At 46.2% G+C, this 24,971-nt stretch overlaps 1 protein-coding gene across 1 annotated transcript in view; it reads left to right on the forward strand.

Moving 5' to 3' along the window:
• cfap53 (cilia and flagella associated protein 53) overlaps nt 1-10,677 on the forward strand; it is a 68,244-nt gene extending 57,567 nt beyond the window's left edge. The window contains exon 8 of the mRNA XM_078552566.1: nt 10,191-10,677. Within this exon, the coding sequence (XP_078408692.1) occupies nt 10,191-10,431 (241 nt within the window). The 3' untranslated portion in view covers nt 10,432-10,677. The remainder of the gene's footprint in view (nt 1-10,190) is intronic.
• The last annotated feature ends 14,294 nt before the right edge of the window (nt 10,678-24,971 follow it).

Genomic DNA, 24,971 nt, shown 5'->3' on the forward strand with positions numbered 1-24,971 from the left:
GGAAACGACAATGGCAAACTTAGCCCTGTTGACCCTGCAAAGTCCTCCTTACTAACATCTGGGGGCTTGTGCCAAAATTGGGAGAGCTGTGTCACAGACAAGCCAAGCAACAGCCTGACATAGTCATCCTCACGGAATCCTATCTAACAGATAATGTCCCAGACACCACCTTCACCACCCCTGGGCATGCCCTGCCCCACCAGCAGGACAGACCCAGCAGAGGTGGCAGCACAGTGGTATGCAGTCGGGAGGGAGTTGTCCTGGGAGTCTCAACATCGACTCCAGACCTCATAAAGCCTCCTGCTGATTACCACGTACCGCCCTCCCTCAGCTGATGAATCAGTGCCCCTCCATGTTGAACACCACTTGGAGGAAGCACTGAGGGTGGTAAGAGCGCAGAATGTACTCTGGGTGGGGCACTTCAAATGCCCATCACCAAGAGTGGCTCAGTAGCATCACTACTGACTGAGCTGGCCATGTCCTAAAGGACGTAGCTTCTAGTCTAGATCTGCAGCAGGTGGTGAGGGAACCAACAAGAGGGAAAAGCACACGACCTCTCCTCACCAACCTACCTGCCGCAGATGCATCAGTCCTTGACAGTATCAGTAGGACCACCACACAGTTGTGTTGATGAAGTCCCGCCTTCACATTGAGGATACCCTCCATCATGTTGTGTGGCACTACTGCCGTGCTAAATGGGATAGATTTTGAACAGATCTAGCATCTCAAGACTGGGCATCCATAAGGAGCTGTGGGCCATCAGCAGCAGCAGAATTGTACTCAAACACAATCTGTAACCTCATGGCCCGGCATATCTCCCACTCTACCATTACCATCAAGCACCAGGCATACCTAAAAATGAGGTGTCAACCTGGTGAATCTATAACAGGACTACCTGCATGCAAAACAGCATAAGCAGCAAGTGATAGACAGAGCTAAGTGATCCCACATCCAACAGATCAGAGCTAATCTCTGCAGTCCTGCCACACCCAATTGTGAATGGTGGTGAACAATTAAAAAACTCACTGGAGGAGGAGGCTCCACAAATATCCCCATCCTCAGTGATGGGGGAGTCCACCATGTCAGCGCAAAAGATAGGGCTGAAACATTTGCTACAATCTTCAGCCAGAAGTGCCGAGTGGATGATCCATCTCGCCCTCCTCCGGAGGTCCCCAGCATCATAGATGCCAGCCTTCAGACAATTTGATTCACTCCACGTGATGTCAAGAAACGGCAGAAGGCACTGGATACTGCAAAGACTATGGGCCCTGACAATGTTCCGACGATAGTACTGAAGACTTGTGCTCCAGAACTTGCTGTGCCTGTAGCCAAGCTGTCCCAGTACAGCTACAACACTGGCATGTACCCGGCTATGTGGAAAATTGCCCAGGTATGTCTTGTAAACAAAAAGCAGGACAAATCTAACCCAGCAAATTACTGCCCCATCAGTCTACTATCGATCATCAGTAAAGTAATGGAAGGGGTCATCAACTGTGCGAGCAAGCGGCACTTACTTAGCGATAACCTGCTCACTGATGCCCAGTTTGGGTTCCACCAGGGCCACTCAGCTCCTGACATCATTACACCCTTTGATTGAGTGTGGCATCAAGGAGCCCCAGCAAAACTGGAGTCAATGCGAATCAAGGGAAAACTCTCCATTGGCTGGAGTCATACCTTGCACAAAGGAAGATGGTTGTGCTTGTTGGAGGTCAATCATCTCAGCTCCAGGACATCACTGCAGGTGTTCCTCAGGGTAGTGTCCTTGACCCAACCATCTTCAGCTGCTTCATCAAAGACCTTCCTCCCATCAAAAGCTCAGAAGTGGGGATGTTTGCTGATGATTGCATAATGTTTAGCACTACTCGCGACTCCTCAGATATTGAAGCAGTCCATGTCCAAATGCAGCAAGACCTGGACAATATCCAGGCTTGGGCTGACAAGTGGCAAGTAACATTCGTGACACACAAGTGCCAGGTAATAACCATCTCCAACAAAAGAGAATCTAACTATCACCCCTTGACATTCTATGGCATTACCATCACTGAATCCCCCACTATCAACATCCTGAGGGTTACCATTGACCAGAAACTGAACTGGACCAGCCATGTAAACACTGTGGCTACAAGAGCAGGTCAGAGGCTGGGACACCTGCGACGAATAACTCACCTCCTGACTCCCCAAAGCCTGTCCACCATCTACAAGGCACAAGTTGGGAGTGTGATGGAATACTCTCCAATTGCCTGGATAAGTGCAGCTCCCACAACACTCAAGAAGCTTGACACCATCCAGGACAAAGCAACTCGCTTGATTGGCACCACATCCACAAACATTCATCCCCTCCACCACCGGCACACAGTAGCAGCAGCGTGTACCATCTTACAAGATACACTGCAGGAATTCAACAAGGCTCCTTAGACAGCACCTTCCAAACCCATGACCACTACCATCTATAAGGACAAAGGCAGCAGCTAGATGGGAACACCACCACCTGGACGTTCCCCTCCAAGTCACTCACCATCTTGACTTGGAAATATATCGTCGTTCCTTCACTGCCAATGGGTCAAAATCCTGGAACTCCCGTCCTAACAGCACTGTGGGTGTACCTACACCACATGGACTGCAGTGGTTCAAGAAGGCAGCTCACCACCACCTTCTCAAGGGCAACTAGGGATGGGCAATAAATGCTGGCCCAGCCAGTGAAGCCTACATCCCGTGAATGAATAAAAAAAAAAGCCCCTTGCAATGTCATCATCCTGGTTTGGACCAGTCTCCCCCATGGTTCAAGCTAACAGTGCAGCCTTGTAGCACGGGGTTAGGAGAATGCCTGCGCCTGAGCTGGAAGCGCAGCATGCAGCCTAATGGGCAAAGCTGCCGCCAACAGGTCGAGTGGTGTGGGATGGAGGTGGGTGGGGTTTTGGGCAGCTGTGCAGCGCACTAATCTCTGGCCATCCAAGCCGTTGGCAGCACTCTCCAGTTTGCGTTAAAGGGCCTTCAGACTTAACCAAGAAAGGCTCTTAGTACACACATGCTAACCCACGCGTCTCTCTTTCATCCTGCAGGATGAGTATATCAGGAGCATGGAGCCTGGTGACCTAGCTGTATGCCTCATGCCTTACAGAGAGCAAATACGATGAAGAAGAGAGCAACTGAGGCATCTGGCTGTGCAATGGGTGGAGCAGCACCCTAAGAAGGGGCGGCTGGGGCTCCTGCACATGGCACCGAGGAGCCACACCGAGCTGTCGCTGTTCAGCGCCTAGCTAGACCCAGGGTCTGTAGATGCTGCCTTTCATTCCTTCAGATGACTGAGAACCAGTATCGCCGAAGACTGTGCATGTCTAGGGAACTATTCGGTCACATCTGCCACCTGCTGCAGGATTTGGCGCCACAGGGACATGCAGGGCATCCACTGCCAGTGGCCATGAAAGTGACTGCGGCGTTCAATTGCTACGCCAGTGGCTCCTTTCAGGGCTCCCCAGGTGACCTCTGTGGGATATCACAAACCTTCACCCACCAATGCATCCATGCGGTCATGGATGACATTTTCGCGAGAGCACACAATTTGATGCATTTCGCTCAGGACCAGGACAGCCAGGATGCAAGAGTGATTGGATTTGCCCAGATCTCAGGTTTCTCACAGGTGCAGTGTGCCATTGACTGCACTCACATGGTGCTCAGATCTCCATCACAACACGTGGTCAACTATGTCAAACTCAGGGGATTCCATTTGCTGAATGTGCAGCTGGTGTGTGACCACCACAAACGCATCCTGCAGTCTGTGCACGGTTTCTAGGGAGTTTGCTTGACTCCTACATTCTCAGTCGGTCACAGATCCTTGAAATCTTTCAGGGCCCACAGAAGCTGCAGGGATGGCTCTTTGGGGACAAGGGCTACCTGCAGAGGATGTGGCTGATGACACCCGTACGGCGGCCTCAGACTGCAGCAGAGCGACGGTATAATGAGGCTCATGCTGCAACTCGCAACTTGTTGGAGCAAACCATCGGGATGCTGAAAATGAGGTTCCAGTGCCTGGACCAGTGTGGTGGAGCCGTGCAATATAGGCCACAGAGGGTGTCATGCATCATCGTCGTCTGCTGCACCCTTTACAACCTGGCGCTGCAATGCAAAGACGAGCTGGCTAAGGAGGAGATGGAGGAGCTGGTGCTCTCTGATGAGGAGGACGCCAACAGTGATGAGGGTGAGGAGGTCCTCGAAGGCAACCATGACGGGGATGAGGCCCTCGCACTGACCAGATGAGGCAGGTGCGCTCGGGAGGCCCTCATAGCTGCTAGATTTGTGGAGGATGATGACGATATGCATTGAGGAGACACCATAGATTCTCACATTGCATCTATGAACATTTGACTCCAGTCTGGCTTATGGCAACACACATACCCTCTGTACTAATGCTTTTGCCATGGAGATACAGTGGAGGCCCTAATAGTCACTCAATTGCAGGAGGATGATGATGACGACATGCAGTGAGGACACTCCATAGATCTTCACATAGTCTCTGAGAATGTTTGACTCCTGTCTGGCTGAGGTCAGCTCGCTTACACTCTCTGATCTGTTTGTAGACCTGAGAGGCCTTCGTGGCTCCTCGCAGGCGTTGCTCATCTTTTACCAGGACCTGATCAAAGTCTGAAACATGGTCACCCCGCGATGAGGCTGTCTGCTATTAGGAGTAGCGGCTATCATCAGAGAGCCGCTGCTCAGGAATCCGCACCTCCGCCACTTATGGTGGCTGGCAGAGAGAAGGGTTGTGGCTGCCAGGGTGACCAGGATCGGGGAGGTGCTGGGTGGTCTGGATGCTTCCACAGGCGTTGGCGCACTCTGCGTTGGTGGACATCCGGCTTGCGGCCAATGCCATTCAAGACCTTAGGACGGTCGTGCTCGGCCCCGACGTCATGATGGGACTCAAGGTGGCTCAGGTGCATGGTGGTCTTCCGTCTGAGTGTACCCCTGCCCCAAGCCCCGAACCCTCCCTTGGGAGCTGGAGCCCCGCAATCTGAGTTGCCTTTCAGAAATGCCCTCCATGCCCATTAGCGCAGCGCAGAGCGGAGGGGTTTCGTGTATGGGCTGCTGCTGCACATCCTTCACTTTCTTGCCCTCGCCCGCTGCCTGGACATGCCCTGGCATACCTTGTTGCCATCCGGCGGCGGAGGTCCCCAGTGGGGGGCTCTCCACACGGGAGTCCACCCCCTTTCCATCAGGGACCTGGGGTGGTGGGTTTTGCACACAGCAGTCCCATACAACCATAGGGTGTGTTGGTTCATGGTCTCCCAAGATGCCTGCATCTTTTGCGGCATTGTGGAGTCCGTGGACCACACCTATATAGGTTGCTGTAGGCTGCACCCCCTTTTTAGTCATTTGAGGAACCTTTTGCTATTGTTTAGTTTATCTACAGGTAGGGGAGGGAGGAGGACCTCCTCGTGAACCAAGCACCTGGGCCTGGCCAAGTTGGCCATTAACAGGCCCAGGCAGCGGGCAGTCGAGGGGGTCATCCAACCTGATTGTCTGCCTCCCTTCCGTGGCTACGTTCCCGGCCGGGTGTCCCTAGAGAGGGAGCACACGGTGTCTGCCAGCACCGTCGAGGCCTTCCGTGCTCACTTGGCGCTGAGGGGGCTGGGGTGCTTTATCGACCCTTTTGATCACATTTTGATTTAATGTTGGCAAGTTTCCTTTGAATTTTGTCTTTTGTTTTTGTAGTTTTCCTTTAAGGGGCTGCCTTTTACTTTGTCCCTGATTTTGTTAATTTAGTTTATTTGATTGTGACCCAAAAGAGTTATGTGCTATGATCAGGGTCATATCATAGAGATGCAGCCATGAAACTTTAAAAGTACCTGATCTTTTTTCCACCTTCAGCACCTGACCCCTTCAGGAGCACAGCGTTGCTGGTCACAGATGCTGAAGTGATGGGTGCCAGCCCCACCTTAAAGGTGCTGAGAGCACACAGAGAGAACGACAGAACTCTGTGATGCCTGCCCATGACATTCTGGCAGCAATGACAAGCACCGTCGACGTGCAGGCATCAGTAATGTGTCCAGGGAGTGTGAGGCCGGACCATCACTTTGGCCTGAAGGCTGCACAAAGCACAGGGAAGAGCCCTTGGACTGAGACACCTGCCTTCATCTTGTGCAGAAAGGTTTCACATCTGAGTGCTCATCAGAACAAGGAGCCATAGGCAGGGAGACATTCTTGGGAGTTTATTGACAATAGTGAACATTATGTACAAGCGATTAACACCCATGCCCAGGCTGTGCCACTAGATCTTCTTAACCTTCCTAACCCTGCTGCTACATTTTGGTGCTCCCTGGCCATCCACAGCAGAGATGGAAGCAGCCTACTGACTGCTACACCCTGTGATGAACTTGGCGGGTGTCCTCTGGAGGGTTGAGACTTGGACGGCCCCGGCCAGCTTTCGGGGTCCTGCTGTGTGGCAGTGGCACCCTATTCTGTCTGTGGAGCTGGAGCTGCTGAGGTCACGGGAAGAGGGAGTTCAGATGGGTTGGACACTCCTGGTGTCACCTGGACGGATACCCCCGGGGGCTACACCTGTTGATCCTCCTCCCTATGGACGCCCAAGGGTCTCTGGCTGACTCCTTAAGGAGAAGGGATGGCTGAAGTGAGACCAAGCTGCCCCACGCCCCTCTCGCGTACACACTGTTGGAGGCCAACTATGACTTCAGTGATGGAGTTGAGCCTGCGCAGCAGTGCAGGAGCGACATCCTGGACCAAGGTCTCCATGGCGGTCGCCATCCTACTAGTGTTGTCCTCGGTGTGTTGGCATGCCAGCGCTATCACCTCAGCCTGAAGACGTTAAGACTCCTTCATCATGCCTTGCAACTGAGGAATGCAGCAGACATCCCTTCCTGATGTTCCTAAGCTTGCCTTTGCAGCCCTAGCAACTGTAACATGACCGAGTCCAGAGGCTCATCATCTGACACGGACTCAGCAGATTTCTGGCCTCCAGCAGTCCTCAGAGTGCTGAGGACCTGGGAAGTTACTGCCGCTGCCTGCGGATCAGACAGTGCTTTGTGCTCACCAGATTGTGATCCCAAGGCTACTATAAAGCTAGGTCCCACTGAGGTGTGTCTCTCTGCGCTGGTGGAGGGTGTGGGTGAGCACTGCGATGGGACTTCAAGGAGGGTGCCTCCAGATTCCTCTTTAGAGATTTCTTCGGAGCTTGGTTGGAGACCGAGTTGTGGATTCTGTCAGCTGTATCCCAGATATGCCTGCGGACACAAAGGAATTAATTAGTGCATGGCAGTGGCCTGTGAAACAGGGCACATCACTCACGGCCATGGTTGTCTGATGGATGTTGCACTGCTGGACCCTCACTTGGTAGAACACCACCGACCTCACAGTCAGCACAGGTGTATTTAAGACCGAGACAGATAGGTTCTTGATTGGTAAGGGGATCAAAGGTTACAGGGAGAAGGCGGGAGAATGGGGTTGCGAAACTTATCAGCCATGATTGAATGGCGGAGCAGATTCGATGGGCTGAAAGGCCTAATTTCTGCTCCTATGTCTTATGGTCTATAGATCGTCACCGGCCAGCTGGATGGCTCTGTTTTCAAAGTCCGCGAGGACCTTGATCTCAGGCATTCCTCCACCGGTCTGTGACCTCTTGCTCTTGTCAGCCAGCTTGTCCTGCATGAATAGTGATGGAGTGTGTGTAAGCAGGACACCTGCCAGGCCAGATGATAAGTATGCCTGCCATGTGTGGGTGGTGAGTGGTCCCATGGACGGAATGAGGACAATGACGGCATGTGTGAGAGAATGAATGGTGATGTCCCTTGAACCAGCAGTGAGTGAAGGCCCTGTAGATGTGTGATGGGTTTGTGAGGGTGTGAGTTGAGAGTGATGGGAAGAGTGACTTACCCTGGTGAAATGGAGATAATTTATCCTCTTGCGGCACTGGATGGCTGCCCTCTTTTGAAGGGCGTTGGCACTGACCACCGCTGTCACCATCTTCCAAGCTGGATTAGTGATGTTGCTACCCATCCTGTGGCGAGAGTGGGGTTAGAGGACATCACAGCGAGCCTTCACTGCATCCAAAATGCACTCGAGGGACATGCCGTTGAACCTGGGGGCTTCCGTCTTTTTGCCTTTTAGGGCCATATCTTCTTTGCAGCAGTCATGGGCTGGAAGTACTGAGATGTGTGCGTGCGGGTGGACTTTATGGTGCCTGGCGTGATGAGGTGGCGTGGTGATGGCACGGCGGGTGAAAGAGAGCCCACCCGCCATGGAAACGTGATTCCCGGGAATGCATAACTAATGTGGCGAGTTTGGGATGATATGGCGTGAAAAGCCGCCATTGCGGCTGGCGGGTAAAACATAATTTTACTTAGTGCAAATCTGGGACGATTCCGCCCCAGGACTAGATGGCCTAGGAAGGTACGTTCTTAATGTGGCCAAACAGGTTGACTATCAACCTTCTGATACACCCTTGGCAGGTGGTATGAGTGGGAGAGTCTCCTTGTCAGCCATGCTTCATGTGGAGTGACGTCCCTCAAGCTACAGGCTCTGGTGACAGGCCAGCAATCTGGTCCAGAAAAACTAGCCATGGAAGCAGACTTAAGCACGTGCTTTGTCTGCCTGATACACCACTAGGCACGGGAAGAAAAAAGAGTGATCTTTTACTGTTACAAATAGAAATAATGTAATACGTCTGAATAGTCAGCAGATGGTGCCAAATGACTATTAGTAAGGTGAAATCTCACCCACCTAGTTGACAAAAAGACTCCTTAAAGTGATGTTTCAGTTTGCAAGATGTGGCCCCAAGTCTGCTTAGGGGTTCTAGCTGTAGTTCCAGCGGGACCATAGGGGAACTCACTATGTTGCACAAGGTCCCAATCAATTCTGGTTGTTCTCAGTTGGCATTGTTAGGGTACAGAATTTTCACCAGACTTTAAAAAGTGACCTTAGAAGATGGCCCCAGGATAGAAAGTGGTTGAATATATACTGGGAAGTTACAACTTCTCTGGCTCATTTACCTCACTCAGTGCACCAGTATCCAGATGGGCCCCATTGAGGAGGTACCGAAGACAGAGTGTTATTATTAGATAGTAAGATATTATTAGATCAGCTCCCTTGCACAGCTGAGCTTTCAAGGTGCTACTTGGACAAGTCTTCTGCACTACCCTCCCCAACCTTGAGGCAATCAAGCACTGAATGTTCTGGCTGCCTGGTATTATCAAGTACCTACTGACCCCATGCAAAATAAATGCTTACTTACAGATCCTGCCAGCTCTAGTTGGGGGGTGGAAACGGACATATGTGGGCCAGACTTTTGTGGGTGCAATCCTACTGTAGCCACCAGGATTTTCTGAGTTTATTTTCCCAGAAGGCTGATGTGAGAGTACATGAAGATTAATGGCAACAACCTCCAGCTGCCTTTGGCTCTTACTTTTCCAAATGTTTTTGACCCCATCCTTCTTGCTGCTGAAACTGGGAGTTCATGTGAAAGTCTAGTTCCATGGTCGTGGAATTATTTGAATATTGAGCTAAGCACACAGGCCATGCCAGCATGCCACTTGTGGCGGACAGTGCAGCCAGGCCTGATTTTGTCCTTTTCATAATGTACTCACTATCCGGCTGGACACAGCATATTGACAGAAGAAGGAACTCTGCATGATTTTCATTTTTCTCCTCCTCATTTCTAGCTCAGATGTGTTGTGGCTGAGTGTAGCATCCCTGCTACTAACTCAGCTGGTTTTGGCTAATTGTGAAGAGCAACACACAATATTTGTTGAACATCTCGGCCATTTCCTTATCCCCCAGTATAATTTCTCCTTTCTCTGACTCTAATAACTCACATTAACTTCCTCTTCCTTTTTTGCATATAATCTTGACACCATAGTTTGCTCACATATTTTACTTTCTCCCTCTTTAACAATAAGGCCCAAATAAGGGTTCCCCCTCTCCCAGAGGTAACATTTAAGCACTTCTTACCAACTTAAAAGGGTGAGAAGTAATTTTTTCTGGCCAGACCTTCAGTCATTCAGGACACAAAGTTAACCTGAACCCATCTCCTGGTGCACCACACATTTGCCCCTCGGTTGGCTGTATAACTAGTTTTGCCAGCTATTTCTAATAAGGACAATATGTCCACACTGTCACTATAGAACTAAACGATTAATGAAGGGTTTTGCATTGGTAACGCACATGAATCCTTTTCTTGATCATAGAGAGAAGCAACAAAAAAAGGCACATCAGCAGGACCTCCTGGCTCAGATGAGGTACCAAAAGCAACAGGCTGAGATAAAGAAGGCAGAAGAACAGCGAGAGGTGGAGGCAGGAAAGCTGGAAGAGGCAGCTTACCAGAAAAAAATTCAGGACGCCCTTTCTCAACCTTATACAGGCAGTGACAAAATTCATCCCTGGAGGAAGGAAAATTGCATCAATCCGAAGCTCAATGAAGTGTGTTAGAATTATTATTGTTACTCTATGAACATATGCTGTAGTTTGTTTGATTTGCAATGACAATTCAAGTAGTATTTAAGCTCAGTAGAAATAGTATTTTATGAAGAAGCCTTGAACTTATTGTATGTTATTCTACGACACAACCAGTTGTTATTATAATTTTAGGCAATTAAAATGTTGAGCCAGAAAGATGTATGTTTTTTGGGTTTGATCTGACTCCTCCCACACAATAAAGGTGGGGCATAACATGGTAACACCTTGGTCAAAGTCACTAATGTTACCCTTGGTAACTATGACTATTTCATTTTATCTCTCCTTTTTCCTCCTTAATCTCTCAAACTTGTTCAACACAAGCAATCACTTCAACCTCTTCCATCCTCCATGGCTTACTTCTGTGATACTGACCTCACTTAGTTACTATGTTCCAACATAGCCAGAAAAATTCCAGCTCTCTTACCCAGCAGGCTCACCTTAGAAGCACACTAGAGTTCTGCCATTAGGTCCTTTTGCTTCCTCACTAATTGCTGCTCTCAAACATCAAAGGTCGTGGAATCAGTTTCCCTCCAGGGCTGGCTGATATTATAAATGGTTTGCTCACGTAAAATACTGTCCCCTCCCTTTGAAAACCTTTGTCATCTTACAATCGCTCCATCTCTAGCTTTTCATTCTTCCCAAAGGTACGTTAAATCTCTGGTCAACTTTCTCTCTGTTTGAATTTCTCCAGGGATTTGTAAGACAGCCCTAATCAATGTTACAAATGACATTTTCTGTGACTGATCATGTTGAAATTCAACGTCATCATGGAAAGAGCAGTTCACTTGTCTCAATTTCCAACTCCCTCCTCCTCCACCAGTGCCCTGTGATTGCAGTGTATACAATTTACAGGAATGGATACAAAAAGGTTTACAACAATGGTTCAGTGAATAGGATCTTTCTGTTACCTGGATAGATTGGCAAAGCTGGAATTGCTCTCTGGAAAGAGAAGGTTGAGAGGAGATTTGATGAACACAAGAAATAGGAACAAGAGTAAACCATCTGGCCCATGGAGCCTGCTTCATCATTCAATACGATCATGGCTGATCTTGGGCTTCATCTCCATTTTCCCACCCGCTTCCTTTATTCCCTGAGAGACCAAAAATCTGTCTATCCCAGCCTTAAATGTATTCAGTGATGGACCAGGTCAGAGGCTAGGAATCGTACGATGAGTAACTCACCTCCTGACTCCCCAAAGCCTATCCACTACATACAAGGCACAAGTCAGGAGTGTGATGGAATACTCCCCACTTGCCTGGATGAGTGCAGCTCCAACAACAATGAAGAAGCTTGACACCGTCCAGGACAAAGCCCGCTTGATTGGCACCACACCCACATACATTCACTCCCTCCACCACTGATGCACAGTAGCAGCAGTGTGTACCATCTACAAGATGCACTGCAGGAATTCACCAAGGTTCCTTCGACAGCACCTTCCAAACCTACAGCTACCATCTAGAAGAACAAGGGCAACATAGATGGGAATACCATCACCTGGAAGTTCCCCTCCAAGTCACTCTCCATCCTGACTTGGAAATATATCGCCGTTCCTTCACTATTGCTGGATCAAAATCCTGGAATTCCCTTCCTAACAGCACTGTGGGTGTACCTACACCACATAGACTGCAGCGGTTCAAGAAGGCAGCTCACCACCACTTTCTCAAGGGCAACTAGGGATGGGTAATAAATGCTGGCCCGGCCAGCGAAGCCCACATCCCATGAATTAATGAAAAAAAGATCCATAACCCTCTGGGGCACAGAATGCCAAACATTCACATCCCTTTGAAGTAATCTCTCCTCATTTCAGTCCTAAATGATCGGTCTCTTATCCTGAAATTGTGCCTCCATGTTTTAGACTGTTTCCGCTAGTTAGGCAGTCTATCAGCATCTACCCTATTGACCCTTTCAGGATTTTGTAGGTTTCAGAAAGATCACCTCTTTTTCTTCTAAATTCCACAGAATATAAGCCCAATTTACTTAGCTTCTCATTATAGGACAACCCCCTCATCCCAATGATCGATCTAGTGAACCTTTGCTGTACCACCTCCAATGCAAGTACGTCCTTTCTTAAATGTGGAGACCAAAACTGCACACAGTATCCAGATGTGCTCTTACCAAAACCCTGTACAAGAATTTTTTATTCTTGTACTCTAATCCCCTTGCAATAAAGGCTAACATGCCATTTGCCTTCCTAATTGCTTGCTGCATCTGCATGCTAACTTCCTGCATTCCTTGTACAAGCACACCCAAGTCTCTTTGAACATCAACACTTACAAATTTCTCACCTTTTAAAAAATATTCTGCTTTTCTATTCTTACAACTAAATGAATAACTTCACACTTCCCTATCTTATCCTCCATCTGCCATTTTGCTGCCCATTACCTTAACCTGTCTATATCTCTTTGCAGCCTACCTTCCCACTTAGCTTGGCATCATCAGCAAACTTTGGTACATTACTCTTTGTCTCCTCATCCAAGTCGTTCATATAGACTGTAAATAACTGAGGCCCCAGCACTGATGCTTGTGGCACTCCAATATTCATTGCCTGCCAACTTGAAAAAGCCTTTTTATGCCCACTTTCTGCTTTCTATTCATTAACCAATCCTCTACCCATGCTAGAATAATGCAACTCCATGAGCCGTTATCTTGCCTATTAACCTTTGTGTGGCACCTTATTGAATGCCTTTGGGAAATCCAGGTATACTATATCTACTATTTCCCATTTACTCTGCGAGCTACATTCTCAAAAAACTTAACAAATTTGCCAAACAGCATTTCCCTTTAGTAAAACCACATCGACTTGTTCTAATCATACAATGCCTTTCCAAGTGTAATATTAAGACTTCCTTAATAATAGATTCCAGCATTTTCCTAACAACAGATGTTAGGCTAACTGGATTGTATTTGTTCATGGGATGTGGGTGTTACTGGTGAGGCCAGCATTTATTCTCCATCCCTAATTGCCCTTGAGAAGGTGGCGGTGAGCTGCCTTCTTGAACTGCTGCAGTCCATGTGTTGTAGGAACACCCACAGTGCTATTAGGAAAGAAGTTCCAGGATTTTGACCCAGTGACAGTAAAGGAACAGAGATATATTTCCAAGTCAGGATCGTGTGTGACTTGGAGGGGAACTTGCAGGATGTGGTGTTCCCATGCATCTGTTGTCTTTGTCTTTCAAGGTTGTGGGTTTGGAAGGTGCTGTCGAAGGAGCCTTGGTGAATTTTTGCAGTGCATCTTGTACATGGTACACACTGCTGCTAATGTGTACCAGGTGGTGGAGGGAATGAATGTTGAAGATGATGGATCGGGTGCCATTCAAACAGGCTGCTTGTCCTGGATGGTGTCGAGCTTCTTGAGTGTTGTTGGAGCTGCACTCATCCAGACAAGTGGAGAGTATTTCATCACACTCCAGATTTGGGCCTTGTAGGTGGACAGGCTTCAGGGAGTTCGGAGGTGACTTACTGACTGCAGAATTCCCAGTCTCAGACCTTTTAGACACAGTTGCGGAGCAGATCAATTTCTGCTCCTATGTCTTATGGTCTTATTTATAGGTTTGGCCCAGTTCAATTTCTGGTCAATGGTGATCCCCAGGATATTGATAGAGGGGCACTCAGCAATGGTAATGCCATTGAATGTCAAGGGGAGGTGGTTACATTCTCTCTTATTGGAGATGGTCATTGCCTGGCACATGTGTGGCGCGATTGTTACTTGCCACTTACCAGCCCAAGCCTAAATATTGTCCATGTCTTGCTGCATTTGGACATGGACTGCTTTAGTATCTGAAGAGTTGTGAATGGTGCTGAACATTGTGCAATCATCTGCAAACATCCCCACTTCTGACCTGATGATGGAGGGAAGGTCATTGATGAAGCAGCTGAAGATGGTTGGGCCTAGGACATGACCCTAAGGAACTCCTGCAGTGATATCCTGGAACTGGGATCATTGACCTCCAACAACCACAACCATTTCCTTTGTGCTAGGTATGACTCAAACCAGTGGAGAGTTTTCCCCCTTATTCCCATTGACTCCAGTTTTGCTAGGGCTCCTTGATGCCACACTCGGTCAAATGCTGCCTTGATGTCAAGGGCAGGCACTCTCACCTCACCTCTGGAGTTCAGCTCTTTTATCTATATTTGGACAGAAGCTGTAATGAGGTCAGGAGCTGAGTGGCTCTGGCAGAACCCAAACTGATCATTATTGATCAGTTATTGCTGAGTAAATGCCACTTGATGGCACTGCCGATGACACTTTCCATCACTTTGCTGATGATTGAGTGTAAAATGATGCAGTGGTAATTGCTTGGGTTGGAATTGTCCTGCTTTTTCTGAACAGGACATACCTGGGCAAGTTTCCATATTGTCAGGTAGATGGCAGAGTTGTAGCTGTACTGGAACAGCTTGGCTAGGGACGCAGCTAGTTTTGGAGCACATGTCTTCAATATTGTTGATAGAATGTTTTCAGGGCCCATAGCCTTTGCTGTATCCAGTTCCTTCAGCGTTTATTGCTATCACGTGAATCGTATTGGCTGAGGGCTGGCATCTGTGATGCTGGAGACCTCAGAAGGTGATCAAGGTGGATGATCCACTCGGCACTTCAAGATGGCTGCAAGTGCTTCAACCTTGTCTTTTGCACTGATGTGCTGGGATCCCCCATCATTGAAGATGAAGATATTTGTGGAGCCTCCTCCTCCAGTGAATTGTTTAATTGTCCACCACCATTCACAACTGGGTGTGGCAGGACTGCAGACCTTAGGTCTGATCCGTTGGTTGTGGGGTTGCTTAGCTCTTTCTATTGCATGCTGCTTTCACTGTTTCACATGCATGCAATCCTGTGTTGTAGCTTCACCAGGTTGACACCTCATTTTTAGGTATGCCTGGTGCTGCTCCTTTGTTGAACCAGGGTTGATCCCCCAGCTTGATGGTAATGGTAGAGTGGGGCAAATGCTGGGTACAATTCTGCTGCTGCTGATGGCCCACAGCACCTCATAGTTGCCCAGTTTTGAGCTGCTAGATCCGTTCAAAATCTATCCCATTTAGCACGTTGATAGTGCCACACAACACAATGGAGGGTCGGTTGGAAGGACGGAGAGGTCTGGTCACCCTGACTCAGGCTTACATTCTACACCAGACAGACCAGTGTGTTAGGGATTGTAAGTGTTTTCAGCCATATTGTGGTGATATTGGCCTGAAGGTTTTGGGCTGCAGTTGGAAGAAGGGTCGAGTTTGGTCACCTTGACTCAGGCCTACAGCTAACACCAGACAGATGAGCCGTGTTGGGTATTGAAAGTTTCAGCCAAATCGTAGCGATATTGGTCTGAGGGTTTTATGAAGTTTTGGGGCGAAAACTTGGTGTTTCTGCTGGTGCCTTGTAACTTATTCCAGCCATATCTTGGTGATATTGGCCTGAGGGTTTTTTCTTAAGGTTTCAGGACAAGACATGATGTTTTGCCGGTGTTTTTGTAAGTTTAAACTGAGTCATGGGTACTTTGTGTGGAGTTAGTATTTTTGTAAGTTTAAGCCTGAGTAGTGGTGACTTCGTGTTGAGTACTGGGAACAGACTGTTTTAAATTTTGGGGTTTGTACCGTGGGGTTGTAGGTGATTCAATAAAGCAATTGTGAATTATCAGAAGAAACTTGTCTCACTGGCCATTCTGTTCAAGCCATAAACGTGAATCTGGTGTCACGGACTTGAGTGTGGGGAGAGTCCCTGAGGGAAGAGGGGAACCCCTACACAATTGGCGACCACGGCAAGACACCAGTAGGCGATATGGCCGAAAAGACGGCACCGTGGACAAAGTTGGGGAAGAAAATGATCCTCCCATGCTAATGCAAATGAGGCTACAGAAGTATATCAGTGAGAAGCGAAAGCCAATTGAGGCTTGGTTAAGGGAAATAGCTAATTCAGAGAATCCGTTAGGACGGGTCGAAGGGTGGACTGAGTTATCCCAAAGGTGAAAGATGGCAGAAAAGGCAGTGTGGTTGTACGGATATGACCATCAGCACTGTAAAGATCAGTGTGAACATATTAAACTCAGACAAGAAGTAGAGACCCTGAGGAAACAAGCCTCAGACTGGTAGTTAACCGTTTGATGAAGGAACTTGAGGAGCTAATGACACAAAGGGCCACTGAACAGTCAGGGCATGAACAGACCATGAGCTATTATCGGGGCCAGGTCTGTAAGGTAGAGGAAGAGAGAAACGAGTATTGGAGGTTATATTATGAGGTCAAGGCACAGGCTTAGGACTTGAAGACTAAGTGTGAGGATATGAAGGTGACTTATCATTTGGTAAAGGAACAGAACAAGGACAATATGCCTTTTGAAATAGAGAAGTTGTCTAATAAACAGGTCCAGACACTGCTCACTGAGTGCCTGGAGGAGGTGGACAGGGTCCCTTTTGCAGAAGTTGTGTTCATTCAAGAATGGATGGAGGAGAAAAATCTAAGAGCTGAAAAGGTAACAGACTTTTTGGTTAGAACAGTTTATTGTACTGAGAAATGTGGCAAGGTTTTTCAGGAGTCAGAGAATGTAAGATGCAGGGCATGCAAGGGAATTTGGAACTTAAAACGGAAAATGGGTAGGCAACAGGTACTGGTCCCTACTGAGATGAGAAGAGATGAGTTCCACTGTCAGCGAGGCTATGGTCCAGCTGTTTGCGTAAGGTTGAGATATAAGAGAAACTTTGGGATCATGGAAATGGTTAGGGGAAAGTAAGAAATTCAGTTAACATGCCCACAGTATAGTTAAAATGCTGTGTGAACAGTAAAAGGAACCTTTTACTGTTCACACAGCATTTCTGATGAAGAGTCATTCGGACTCGAAACGTTAGCTGTATTCCTCTGCGCAGATGCTGTCAGACCTGCTGAGTTTTTCCAGCTATTTTTGTTTTTGTAAAAAGGAACCTTGTGTGTTGGTGAGTGGATTCAATTTCTATCTGTGTGTTTTAATAGAGTGTCTTGTCTGAATTTGTGTGTCTGTGCTCCAGTGTTCAGTGTCTGTTACTGAGTGGATGTTGGAAGTGTTAAATCCAATTGTGTTGTACGCTTGCGCTGAGTGAAAGGGAGAGTGGGTCTTTGTCTCTTTGATTTCTCTGTGTGCCTACAAGCCAGTGTCTGTTCACTTAAAAGTTGCTTAACCCCTTGTGGTCTGTTTTCGTATGTGGTTTTCAAACAGCTGATTGTCTAATGTGTTTTCAAAGATATAATATTGTGAGAGAATGTGTGTGTGATAAAGAGTTTGCGTGGATGAGTATGTTTTAAAATTTCTCCTGAAACTGTGATACCTATCTTAAAAGGGAAGTGTAATTAGTGAAGTAAAATCTTCAAGGTTTGAACCTGGAGTCATGATTACTGGCCAGAGTCATGATTCCAGGGCATTTTGATAAACATGTGGGAATTTTAATCTGGATACGAATTCACACATGTGAGAGCAAGGTAGTTTTAATGTTTGGTAGGTTTGATTGGGATCTGGAATATTTGAAGTGATCATGGCTAACCCTAATTGGATTGGTCTTGGGTTAGAAATTTGCTGCAGATTTTGAAGGTTTGGGAATTTTGACCCTAGAAAAGGCAAAATTCTGAGATTGAATACTACTAATTGGAACTTAAGTTCCGACTGCCAAAAGTAGGGCAAATAAAAAAGAGAGCTTGATATTTTAAACAATTGGAAGGGTGATTTAAAACACTGTCTGAGGAGAGCGTAAAGGTATCTGAGGAAGTGTGTAAAAGACATGAGACTTCAAAACTTGGATACAGTTTCTGGTTTTTTGTATTTATTTGTATTGGGCATTACAAAATTTTTAAGTTTCTCAATTGTCACATATGTTTGGACAAATTAGCCCATTTTACCCCAAGCAAAATGGATCTTTTGTGTTTTACTTACAGGTAAACTGCAAGGAACAAGATCTGCAGTAGCTTCAACAATTTGAGAATTTATCTGCAGATTTTCAACATCACAGAAATAGTCATGGACTAAAGACTTCCTTTTTTGAAAAAAAAGAAAACTAAGAGGAATTTGGCCTTAACCCATTCAGGCCATTGGTTATTCCCCAAAACAAAGTGCTTGAGTATGAGAAATCTGAAGTAAACGCATTGACCAATGAGTATCAGACTTTTCAAAACCAGTAAGTCTGGGCACAAGAAATTGGAATTCATGAATTAATTTTAATTCATACGGGTTGATACTCTAAACATTTTGAAGGAAAATTATCTGAAATTCAAAGGGATTCTAGGAAAACAAAAAGGCATACATCGACAGTCTAGGTAGTTTCTACGGATATTAAAAAAAGGGAGTTTCTTTTGAGGAAGAAGTGAATTAAATATTACAAGAATTCTGTCTGCCCAATGACACTGTTATTTGGATTTAGGACAATTTTGAGACATGAAAAGCATGGGAATTGTAAGGCCCCAGAGTGTGGAACCACAAGATGGATACAGATGAAGGGAAAGCTGGAGAATCTTTTAAGTTCATGGCATGATGTAATTTTAATGATATTGAATGAGGTGATCTGCAGGCTGGGAGTGTCATCCCAAAAGGGGTATCAATCTAAACTGATATTATTCAGAGATCACATTCAAGTTACAATGGATAAGCTGTTTTACCACAGAGAGATCAGTTATACTGGGGATGGATTTTGGCGCTGATATTCAGATCCATCCCTGGATCCGTATTGCCCCTTAATTTTTATTATTGTGCAATTCATTATTGTATTAGATTTACTGTGTGAAGACGTAGGTGTTAGAAAGCCAGATGTTTGTATGATTATATGCAATCGCAATAGTAAGAGAAGGCATGTTGTAAAATGGGTAAGTGCTTAGATCAATATATATGTAACTTAGTTAGTTAAGGGGGAGGAAACACTTACAGTCAGCCATGGTTGGCAAAAGACATGTGACCGAGCAGTAATATCTCATTTTGGGTATCCCGCCATTACCTGAGCATTTAACAAAACTGGTAAAAGATGTGGAGCTTTCACAAAAACATTATTAAACTCTCCAACAGAAGAATAGTAAAACAAGAGACGAGATCAAGGAGGTAACTACCCCACCTTGGTGGGATATTGGTCTCAATATCGAAGCCCCCCCTTGGATTTGAATTGTATCACATATATTAGTAATTACAGTTAATTATGGTGTTACATCTATCTATACTATCATGTAAATTAAAACATGAGGCAAAACGGGTGATATTGGAAGGGTTATTTAAAGGTGGATTTGGGTTGATGGATTTAAATGTATAGATTCTGTAAGAAGTATAGGGTTTGGCTGGGATCTGCAATACCTCATCATGGTGGAAGATTCATCAGCAGTAATATCTTATTTAAGGTAAAAAAGAGATATTAAAGGGGGGAGATGTAGGATTGGAATCCCCTCCAACTGGGAAATTTATGGAACATAATTTCAGACCCACGGACATGTTTTGACCTCATGATTGGAAATTTAATTACAAAAAAGATAAGCTGCAGTCAGCAGTACAGGGCTGGACAGCAAGGGGTTTATTTGGATATTTAGTGAAAAAACAGTGACTCATCAAAAGGGTTTGGACATTGACTGACTGCTATCAGGGAACAATGGTACCAGGGAAATGCCATTACCTGCCATCAACTAATGCAACCTGAAGTCTGATTATCCAATACAGTGGCACAAAGGACATATCATCAATGAAATACACTCAAGGAATTATGCAACTAAGGTCTTCATCACAGACAATAGGACTGGAATAGGGTCATTCAAACCCTCTTTAACTTTGGAACAAGGTGCTGTTACTGTGCCACCTCAAACAGCAGGAGAATTGCTCATACAATGAGAACTGATAATATTTGTCTGGATACGTCTTCCATAGAAGACCCAGTATTGTTTCAACCAGCAGCAGCTGATGACAGTTGTGTGGACTTTGCATGGAATCAAGTAAATGGACATTGTAACAACAGGAAATATGTTTTGTCTGACATGTCTGAGTTAAATTATTGTAAAAGAAGTGCAGATCTGAGTATCTGGGCTGCAGTTGGAAGGAGGGTCAGGGCTGGTCACCTTGACTCAGACCTACAGTTAACACTGGACAGACCAGCCGTGCTGGGGACTTTAAGTGTTTTCAGCTATTTGTGGTGATATTGGCCTGAACGCTGCAGTTAGGAGAAGGGTCAAGCTTGGTCACCTTGACTCAGGCCTACACTGGACAGTCCAGCCATGTTGGGGCTCGTAAGTTTCAGCCAAATCGTAGTGATATTGGTCTGAGGGTTTTGTGAAGGTTTGGAGCGAAAACTTGGTATTTTTTGCTGGTACCTTGTAAATTGTTTCAGCCATATCTTGGTGATATTGATCTGAGGGTTTGTTCTTAACGTTTCAGGACAAGACTGTGTTTTTGTAAGTTTAAACTGAGTTGTGGGGACTTTGGGTACTTGGAACGGGTTGTTTTAAATTTTGGGGTTTTGTACTGTGGGGTTGTGGGTGATTCGATAAAGCAATTGTGAATGATCAGAAGAAATTTGTCTCGCTGGTCATTCCATTCAAGCCACATACGTGAATCTGGTGTCATGAACTTGAGTTTGGGGAGGGTCTCTGAGGGAAAAGAGGAACCCCTACAGCCTCCTCAATATGAAGACGGGAATTTTTCTCCACAAGGACTGTCCGATTGTCACTTCTAACATTACTGGACAGATGCATCTGCTAGTGGTAGATTGGTGAGGACGAGGTCAAATAGGTTTGTCCCTCTTGTTGGTTCTCTCACCACCTGCTGTTGACCCAGTCTGCCCTCCATGCCCTTTAGGACTTGGCCAGCTGTGCTTGTGGTGGTACTATTAAGCCACCTCTAGTGATGGACATTGAAGTCCTCCACCCAGACTACATTCTGTGCCCTTGCCATCCTCAGTGCTTCCTCCATGTGGTGTTCAACATAGAGGAGTACTGTTTCATCAGCTGACGAGGGGACGTTAGGTGATAAAAAGCAGGAGGTTTCCTTGCCCATGTTTGACCTGATGCCATGAGACTTCATGGGGTCCAGAGTTGACGTTAAGGACTCCCAGGGCAACTCCCTCCCAACTGCCTACACTGTGCTGCCACCTCTGGTAGGTCTGTCCTGTCAGTGGGACAGAACATAACCAGGCATGCTGATGGTGTCTGGGACATTACTTATAAGGTATGATTCCGTGAGTATGACTGTGTCAGACTGTTGCTTGACTAGTCATTCGGGCAGCTCCCCCACAAGCCCTGAGATGTTAATAAGGAAGACTTTTCAGGGTTGGGTGTGCCCTTTTCATTTCCAGTGCCTAGGCCGATGCTGGCTGGTCTGTCCAGTATCATTCCTTTTAGACTTTGTAGTGGTTTGATACAACTGAGTGGCTTGCTAGGCCATTTCAGAGGGCAGTTAAGAGTCAACCACATTGCTGTGGGTCTGGAGTCACATGAAGTCCAGACCAGGTAATGACAGCAGATTTCCTTCCCTAAAGGACAAAAGTGAACCAGATGGGTATTTATGACAATTGACAATGGTTTTGTGATTACCATTACTGAGATTAGCTTTTCAATTCCAGATTTTATTAATTGAATTTAAATTCCACAAGCTGCCATGTCAGATTTGAATCTGTGCCCACAGAGCATTAGCCTGAGCTTTTGGATTGCTAGTCCAGTGATAGTACCACTACACCACCACCTCACCCGCTCCTGTAGTTCATTGTTTTCTGTCTCCTTCCTTTCTTGAAAAGTGGTGTAACATTTGCCAATTTAATGGAACTGTTCCCGAATCTAAGGAAATTTGGAAAATCATACCCAGGGCGTAGGCCACTAGGTCCTGGGTAATTGTCAGATTTTAGTTCCTTAAGTTTCGCCAATACTTTTTCTCTGCTGATATTAATTTCCTTAATTTCCTCATTCTTTTTAGCCCCTAGGTTACCATCTATTACTCGTGTCTTCTACTATGAAGACAGACACAAACTTTTTGTTCTAAACCTCTGCCATTTCCTCATTCCCCATGATAGTTTCTCCTGCCTCTTCTTCTAAGGGGACAACATTTACTTTAGCTATGCTCTTCCTCTTTATATACTTATAAAAGCTCTCACAATCTGTTTTTTATCTTTCTGGCTAGTTTACTCTCTATTCTATTCTATATTCTATTTTTTTCCCTTTTTATCAACTTTTTGGTGGCCCTTTGCTGGTTTCTAAAACACTCCCAATCCTAAAACTTGTTACTGTTTTTTTTGCAACATTGTAAGCCTCTTGTTTTAACCCAATACTATCCTTAACTCTCTGAGTGACCCATAGATGGGTTTTTCTTGCTGAGATTTTGCTTTTCAATGGAATGCAATTTTGTTGAAGATTTTGAATCGTTTCTTTAAATGTTTCCCACTGTACATTTAACTCCATACTTTTTGGTCTATTTACCCATTTAACCTTAGCCATTCTCCCCTCATTCCTATGTAATGGCTTTATTTTAGTTTAAGTTTTTTGTTTGCGATTGGTCACTTTCAAATTTAACATGGATTTCAATGGTATTATGATCACTATTTCCCAGATGATCTTTTATTACATCATTATTAATTAACCCTGCTTCATTACACAATACTGGATCTAAGATAGCTTTGTACCTAATCAGTTCCACCACGTATGGCTCCAAGATTGAGGTGTTCAAAATCATGAGGGATCTGGAAAGAGAGAAACTGCTCCTGTTGTTGTAAGGGTCAAGAACCAGAAGAAATGGATTTAGAGCGATTGCAAAAGAAACAAAGGTGACATGAAGAAAAACCTTTTTACGCAGCATGTGGTTGAGGTCTGGAAACCACTGCCTGACAGTCTGGTGGTGGCAGGTACAATCATGGCTTTCAAAACAGAATTGAATAATTGCCCGTAGAGAAAATATTTACAAGGCTTTGGGGAAAAGGCGGGGCAGTTGGAGTAGCTGAGTTGCTCTTGCAGACAGCCGGCATGGACACGATCAACTAAATTACATCTTACTGTGCTGTAACCATTCTATGTTTCTATGACGCTAAGAAATTCATACATACAATCATCTCAGTCCCAGGATGTTGCTGCAGGAGCTCCTCAGGCCTAACCATCTTCAGCCATTTCATCAATGACCTTTCCTCTATCATAAGGTCAGAAGTGGGAATGTTCGCTGATGATTGCACAATGTTCAGCATCATTCATGAATTGTCAGATACTGAAGCAGTCTGAGTCCATACACAACAACACCTGGACAACATTCAGGCTTGGGCTCTCAAGTGGCAAGTAACATTTGCACCCCAAAAGTGCCAGGCAATGACAATCTCCAACAAGAAAGAATCTAACCATCTCCCCATGACATTCAATGGCATTACTATCACTGAATCCCCCACCATCAACATCCTGGTGGGGGTTAACATTGACCCGAAACTGAACTGGACCACCATATAAATACTGTGGGTACATGAGCAGTCCAGAGGCTGTGAATTCTGTGACAATTAACTTACCTCTTGGCTCCCCAGTTCGATGGAATACTCTGCACTTGCTTGGGTGAGTGCAGCTCTGTAGCATAAGGGGATTAACACAGAGAGGAGAGCCGGGAGTTCAGTTTAAAACAGCGAGGAGAGCCGAGAGTTCAGCACATGGAGAGTGGACCTGTTTGAAAAGGGCAGCAGCAGCGGGAGATAAAAACTGGCAGCAGAGAGATCCCTCAACATGTTTCTACCTGTCAGAGCTGAAGTGTGATGTCAAAGAAAAACAGGTAGGTGGTTGGCCAGTATCTCTTCCGTGTCTCTTTTGATTGGCCAAGTGGTTTCAATTAGGGGATGTTATTACAGTTGAAGAGTACAGTTAAGAAATTCACGTTTAAAATATTTAACATCCAAATTAATGAATTAAATAGAATAGAGATGGCTGGGCAGGTGATGTGTTGCAGCTGTAGTATGTGGGAGCTGGTGGACACCGGTGCGATCCATGGTGACCATATCTGCAGCAAGTGTTGGCTGCTCAAGGAACTTCGGCTCAGAGTTGATGAGCTGGAATCTGAACTGCGGACACTGTGACACATCAGGGAGGGGAAGAGTTACCTAGACACTGTGTTTCAGGAGACAGTCACACCCCTTAGATTAATTACATCAAATTTGGACTGTGGTCAGGGCCAGGAGGGTGTGAATGCGAGTAAGGCAGGTATGGGGATCCAGAATTTAGCTTTGGAGGAGCATCAGCCAGTGCCCTTGTCCAATAGGCATGAGGTTCTTGCTCCCTTTGTGGACGAGGGCACAGACAGCGGGGAGGATGAGCGAACTGACCACAGCACCGTGGTACAGAGCGCCATTCAAGCTGGGGGAGAAAAGAGAAATGTAGTAGTAATAGGGGATAGTATAGTTAGGGGAATAGACACTGTTCTCTGCAGCAAAGACAGCGGGCCCCAATGGCTGTGTTGCCTACCTGGTGCCAAGGTTAAGGATATCTGTCCTAGGCTGGAGAGGAACTTGGAGTGAGAGGGGAAGGATCCAGTTTTTGTTGTCCTCGTCGGTACCAACAACATAGGTAGGGCTAGGAAAGAGGTTCTGCTGAAGGGCCACAA

The sequence above is a fragment of the Cetorhinus maximus genome, chromosome 1 (assembly GCF_964194155.1).
Source record: "Cetorhinus maximus chromosome 1, sCetMax3.hap1.1, whole genome shotgun sequence".
Taxonomy (NCBI): Eukaryota; Metazoa; Chordata; class Chondrichthyes; order Lamniformes; family Cetorhinidae; genus Cetorhinus; species Cetorhinus maximus.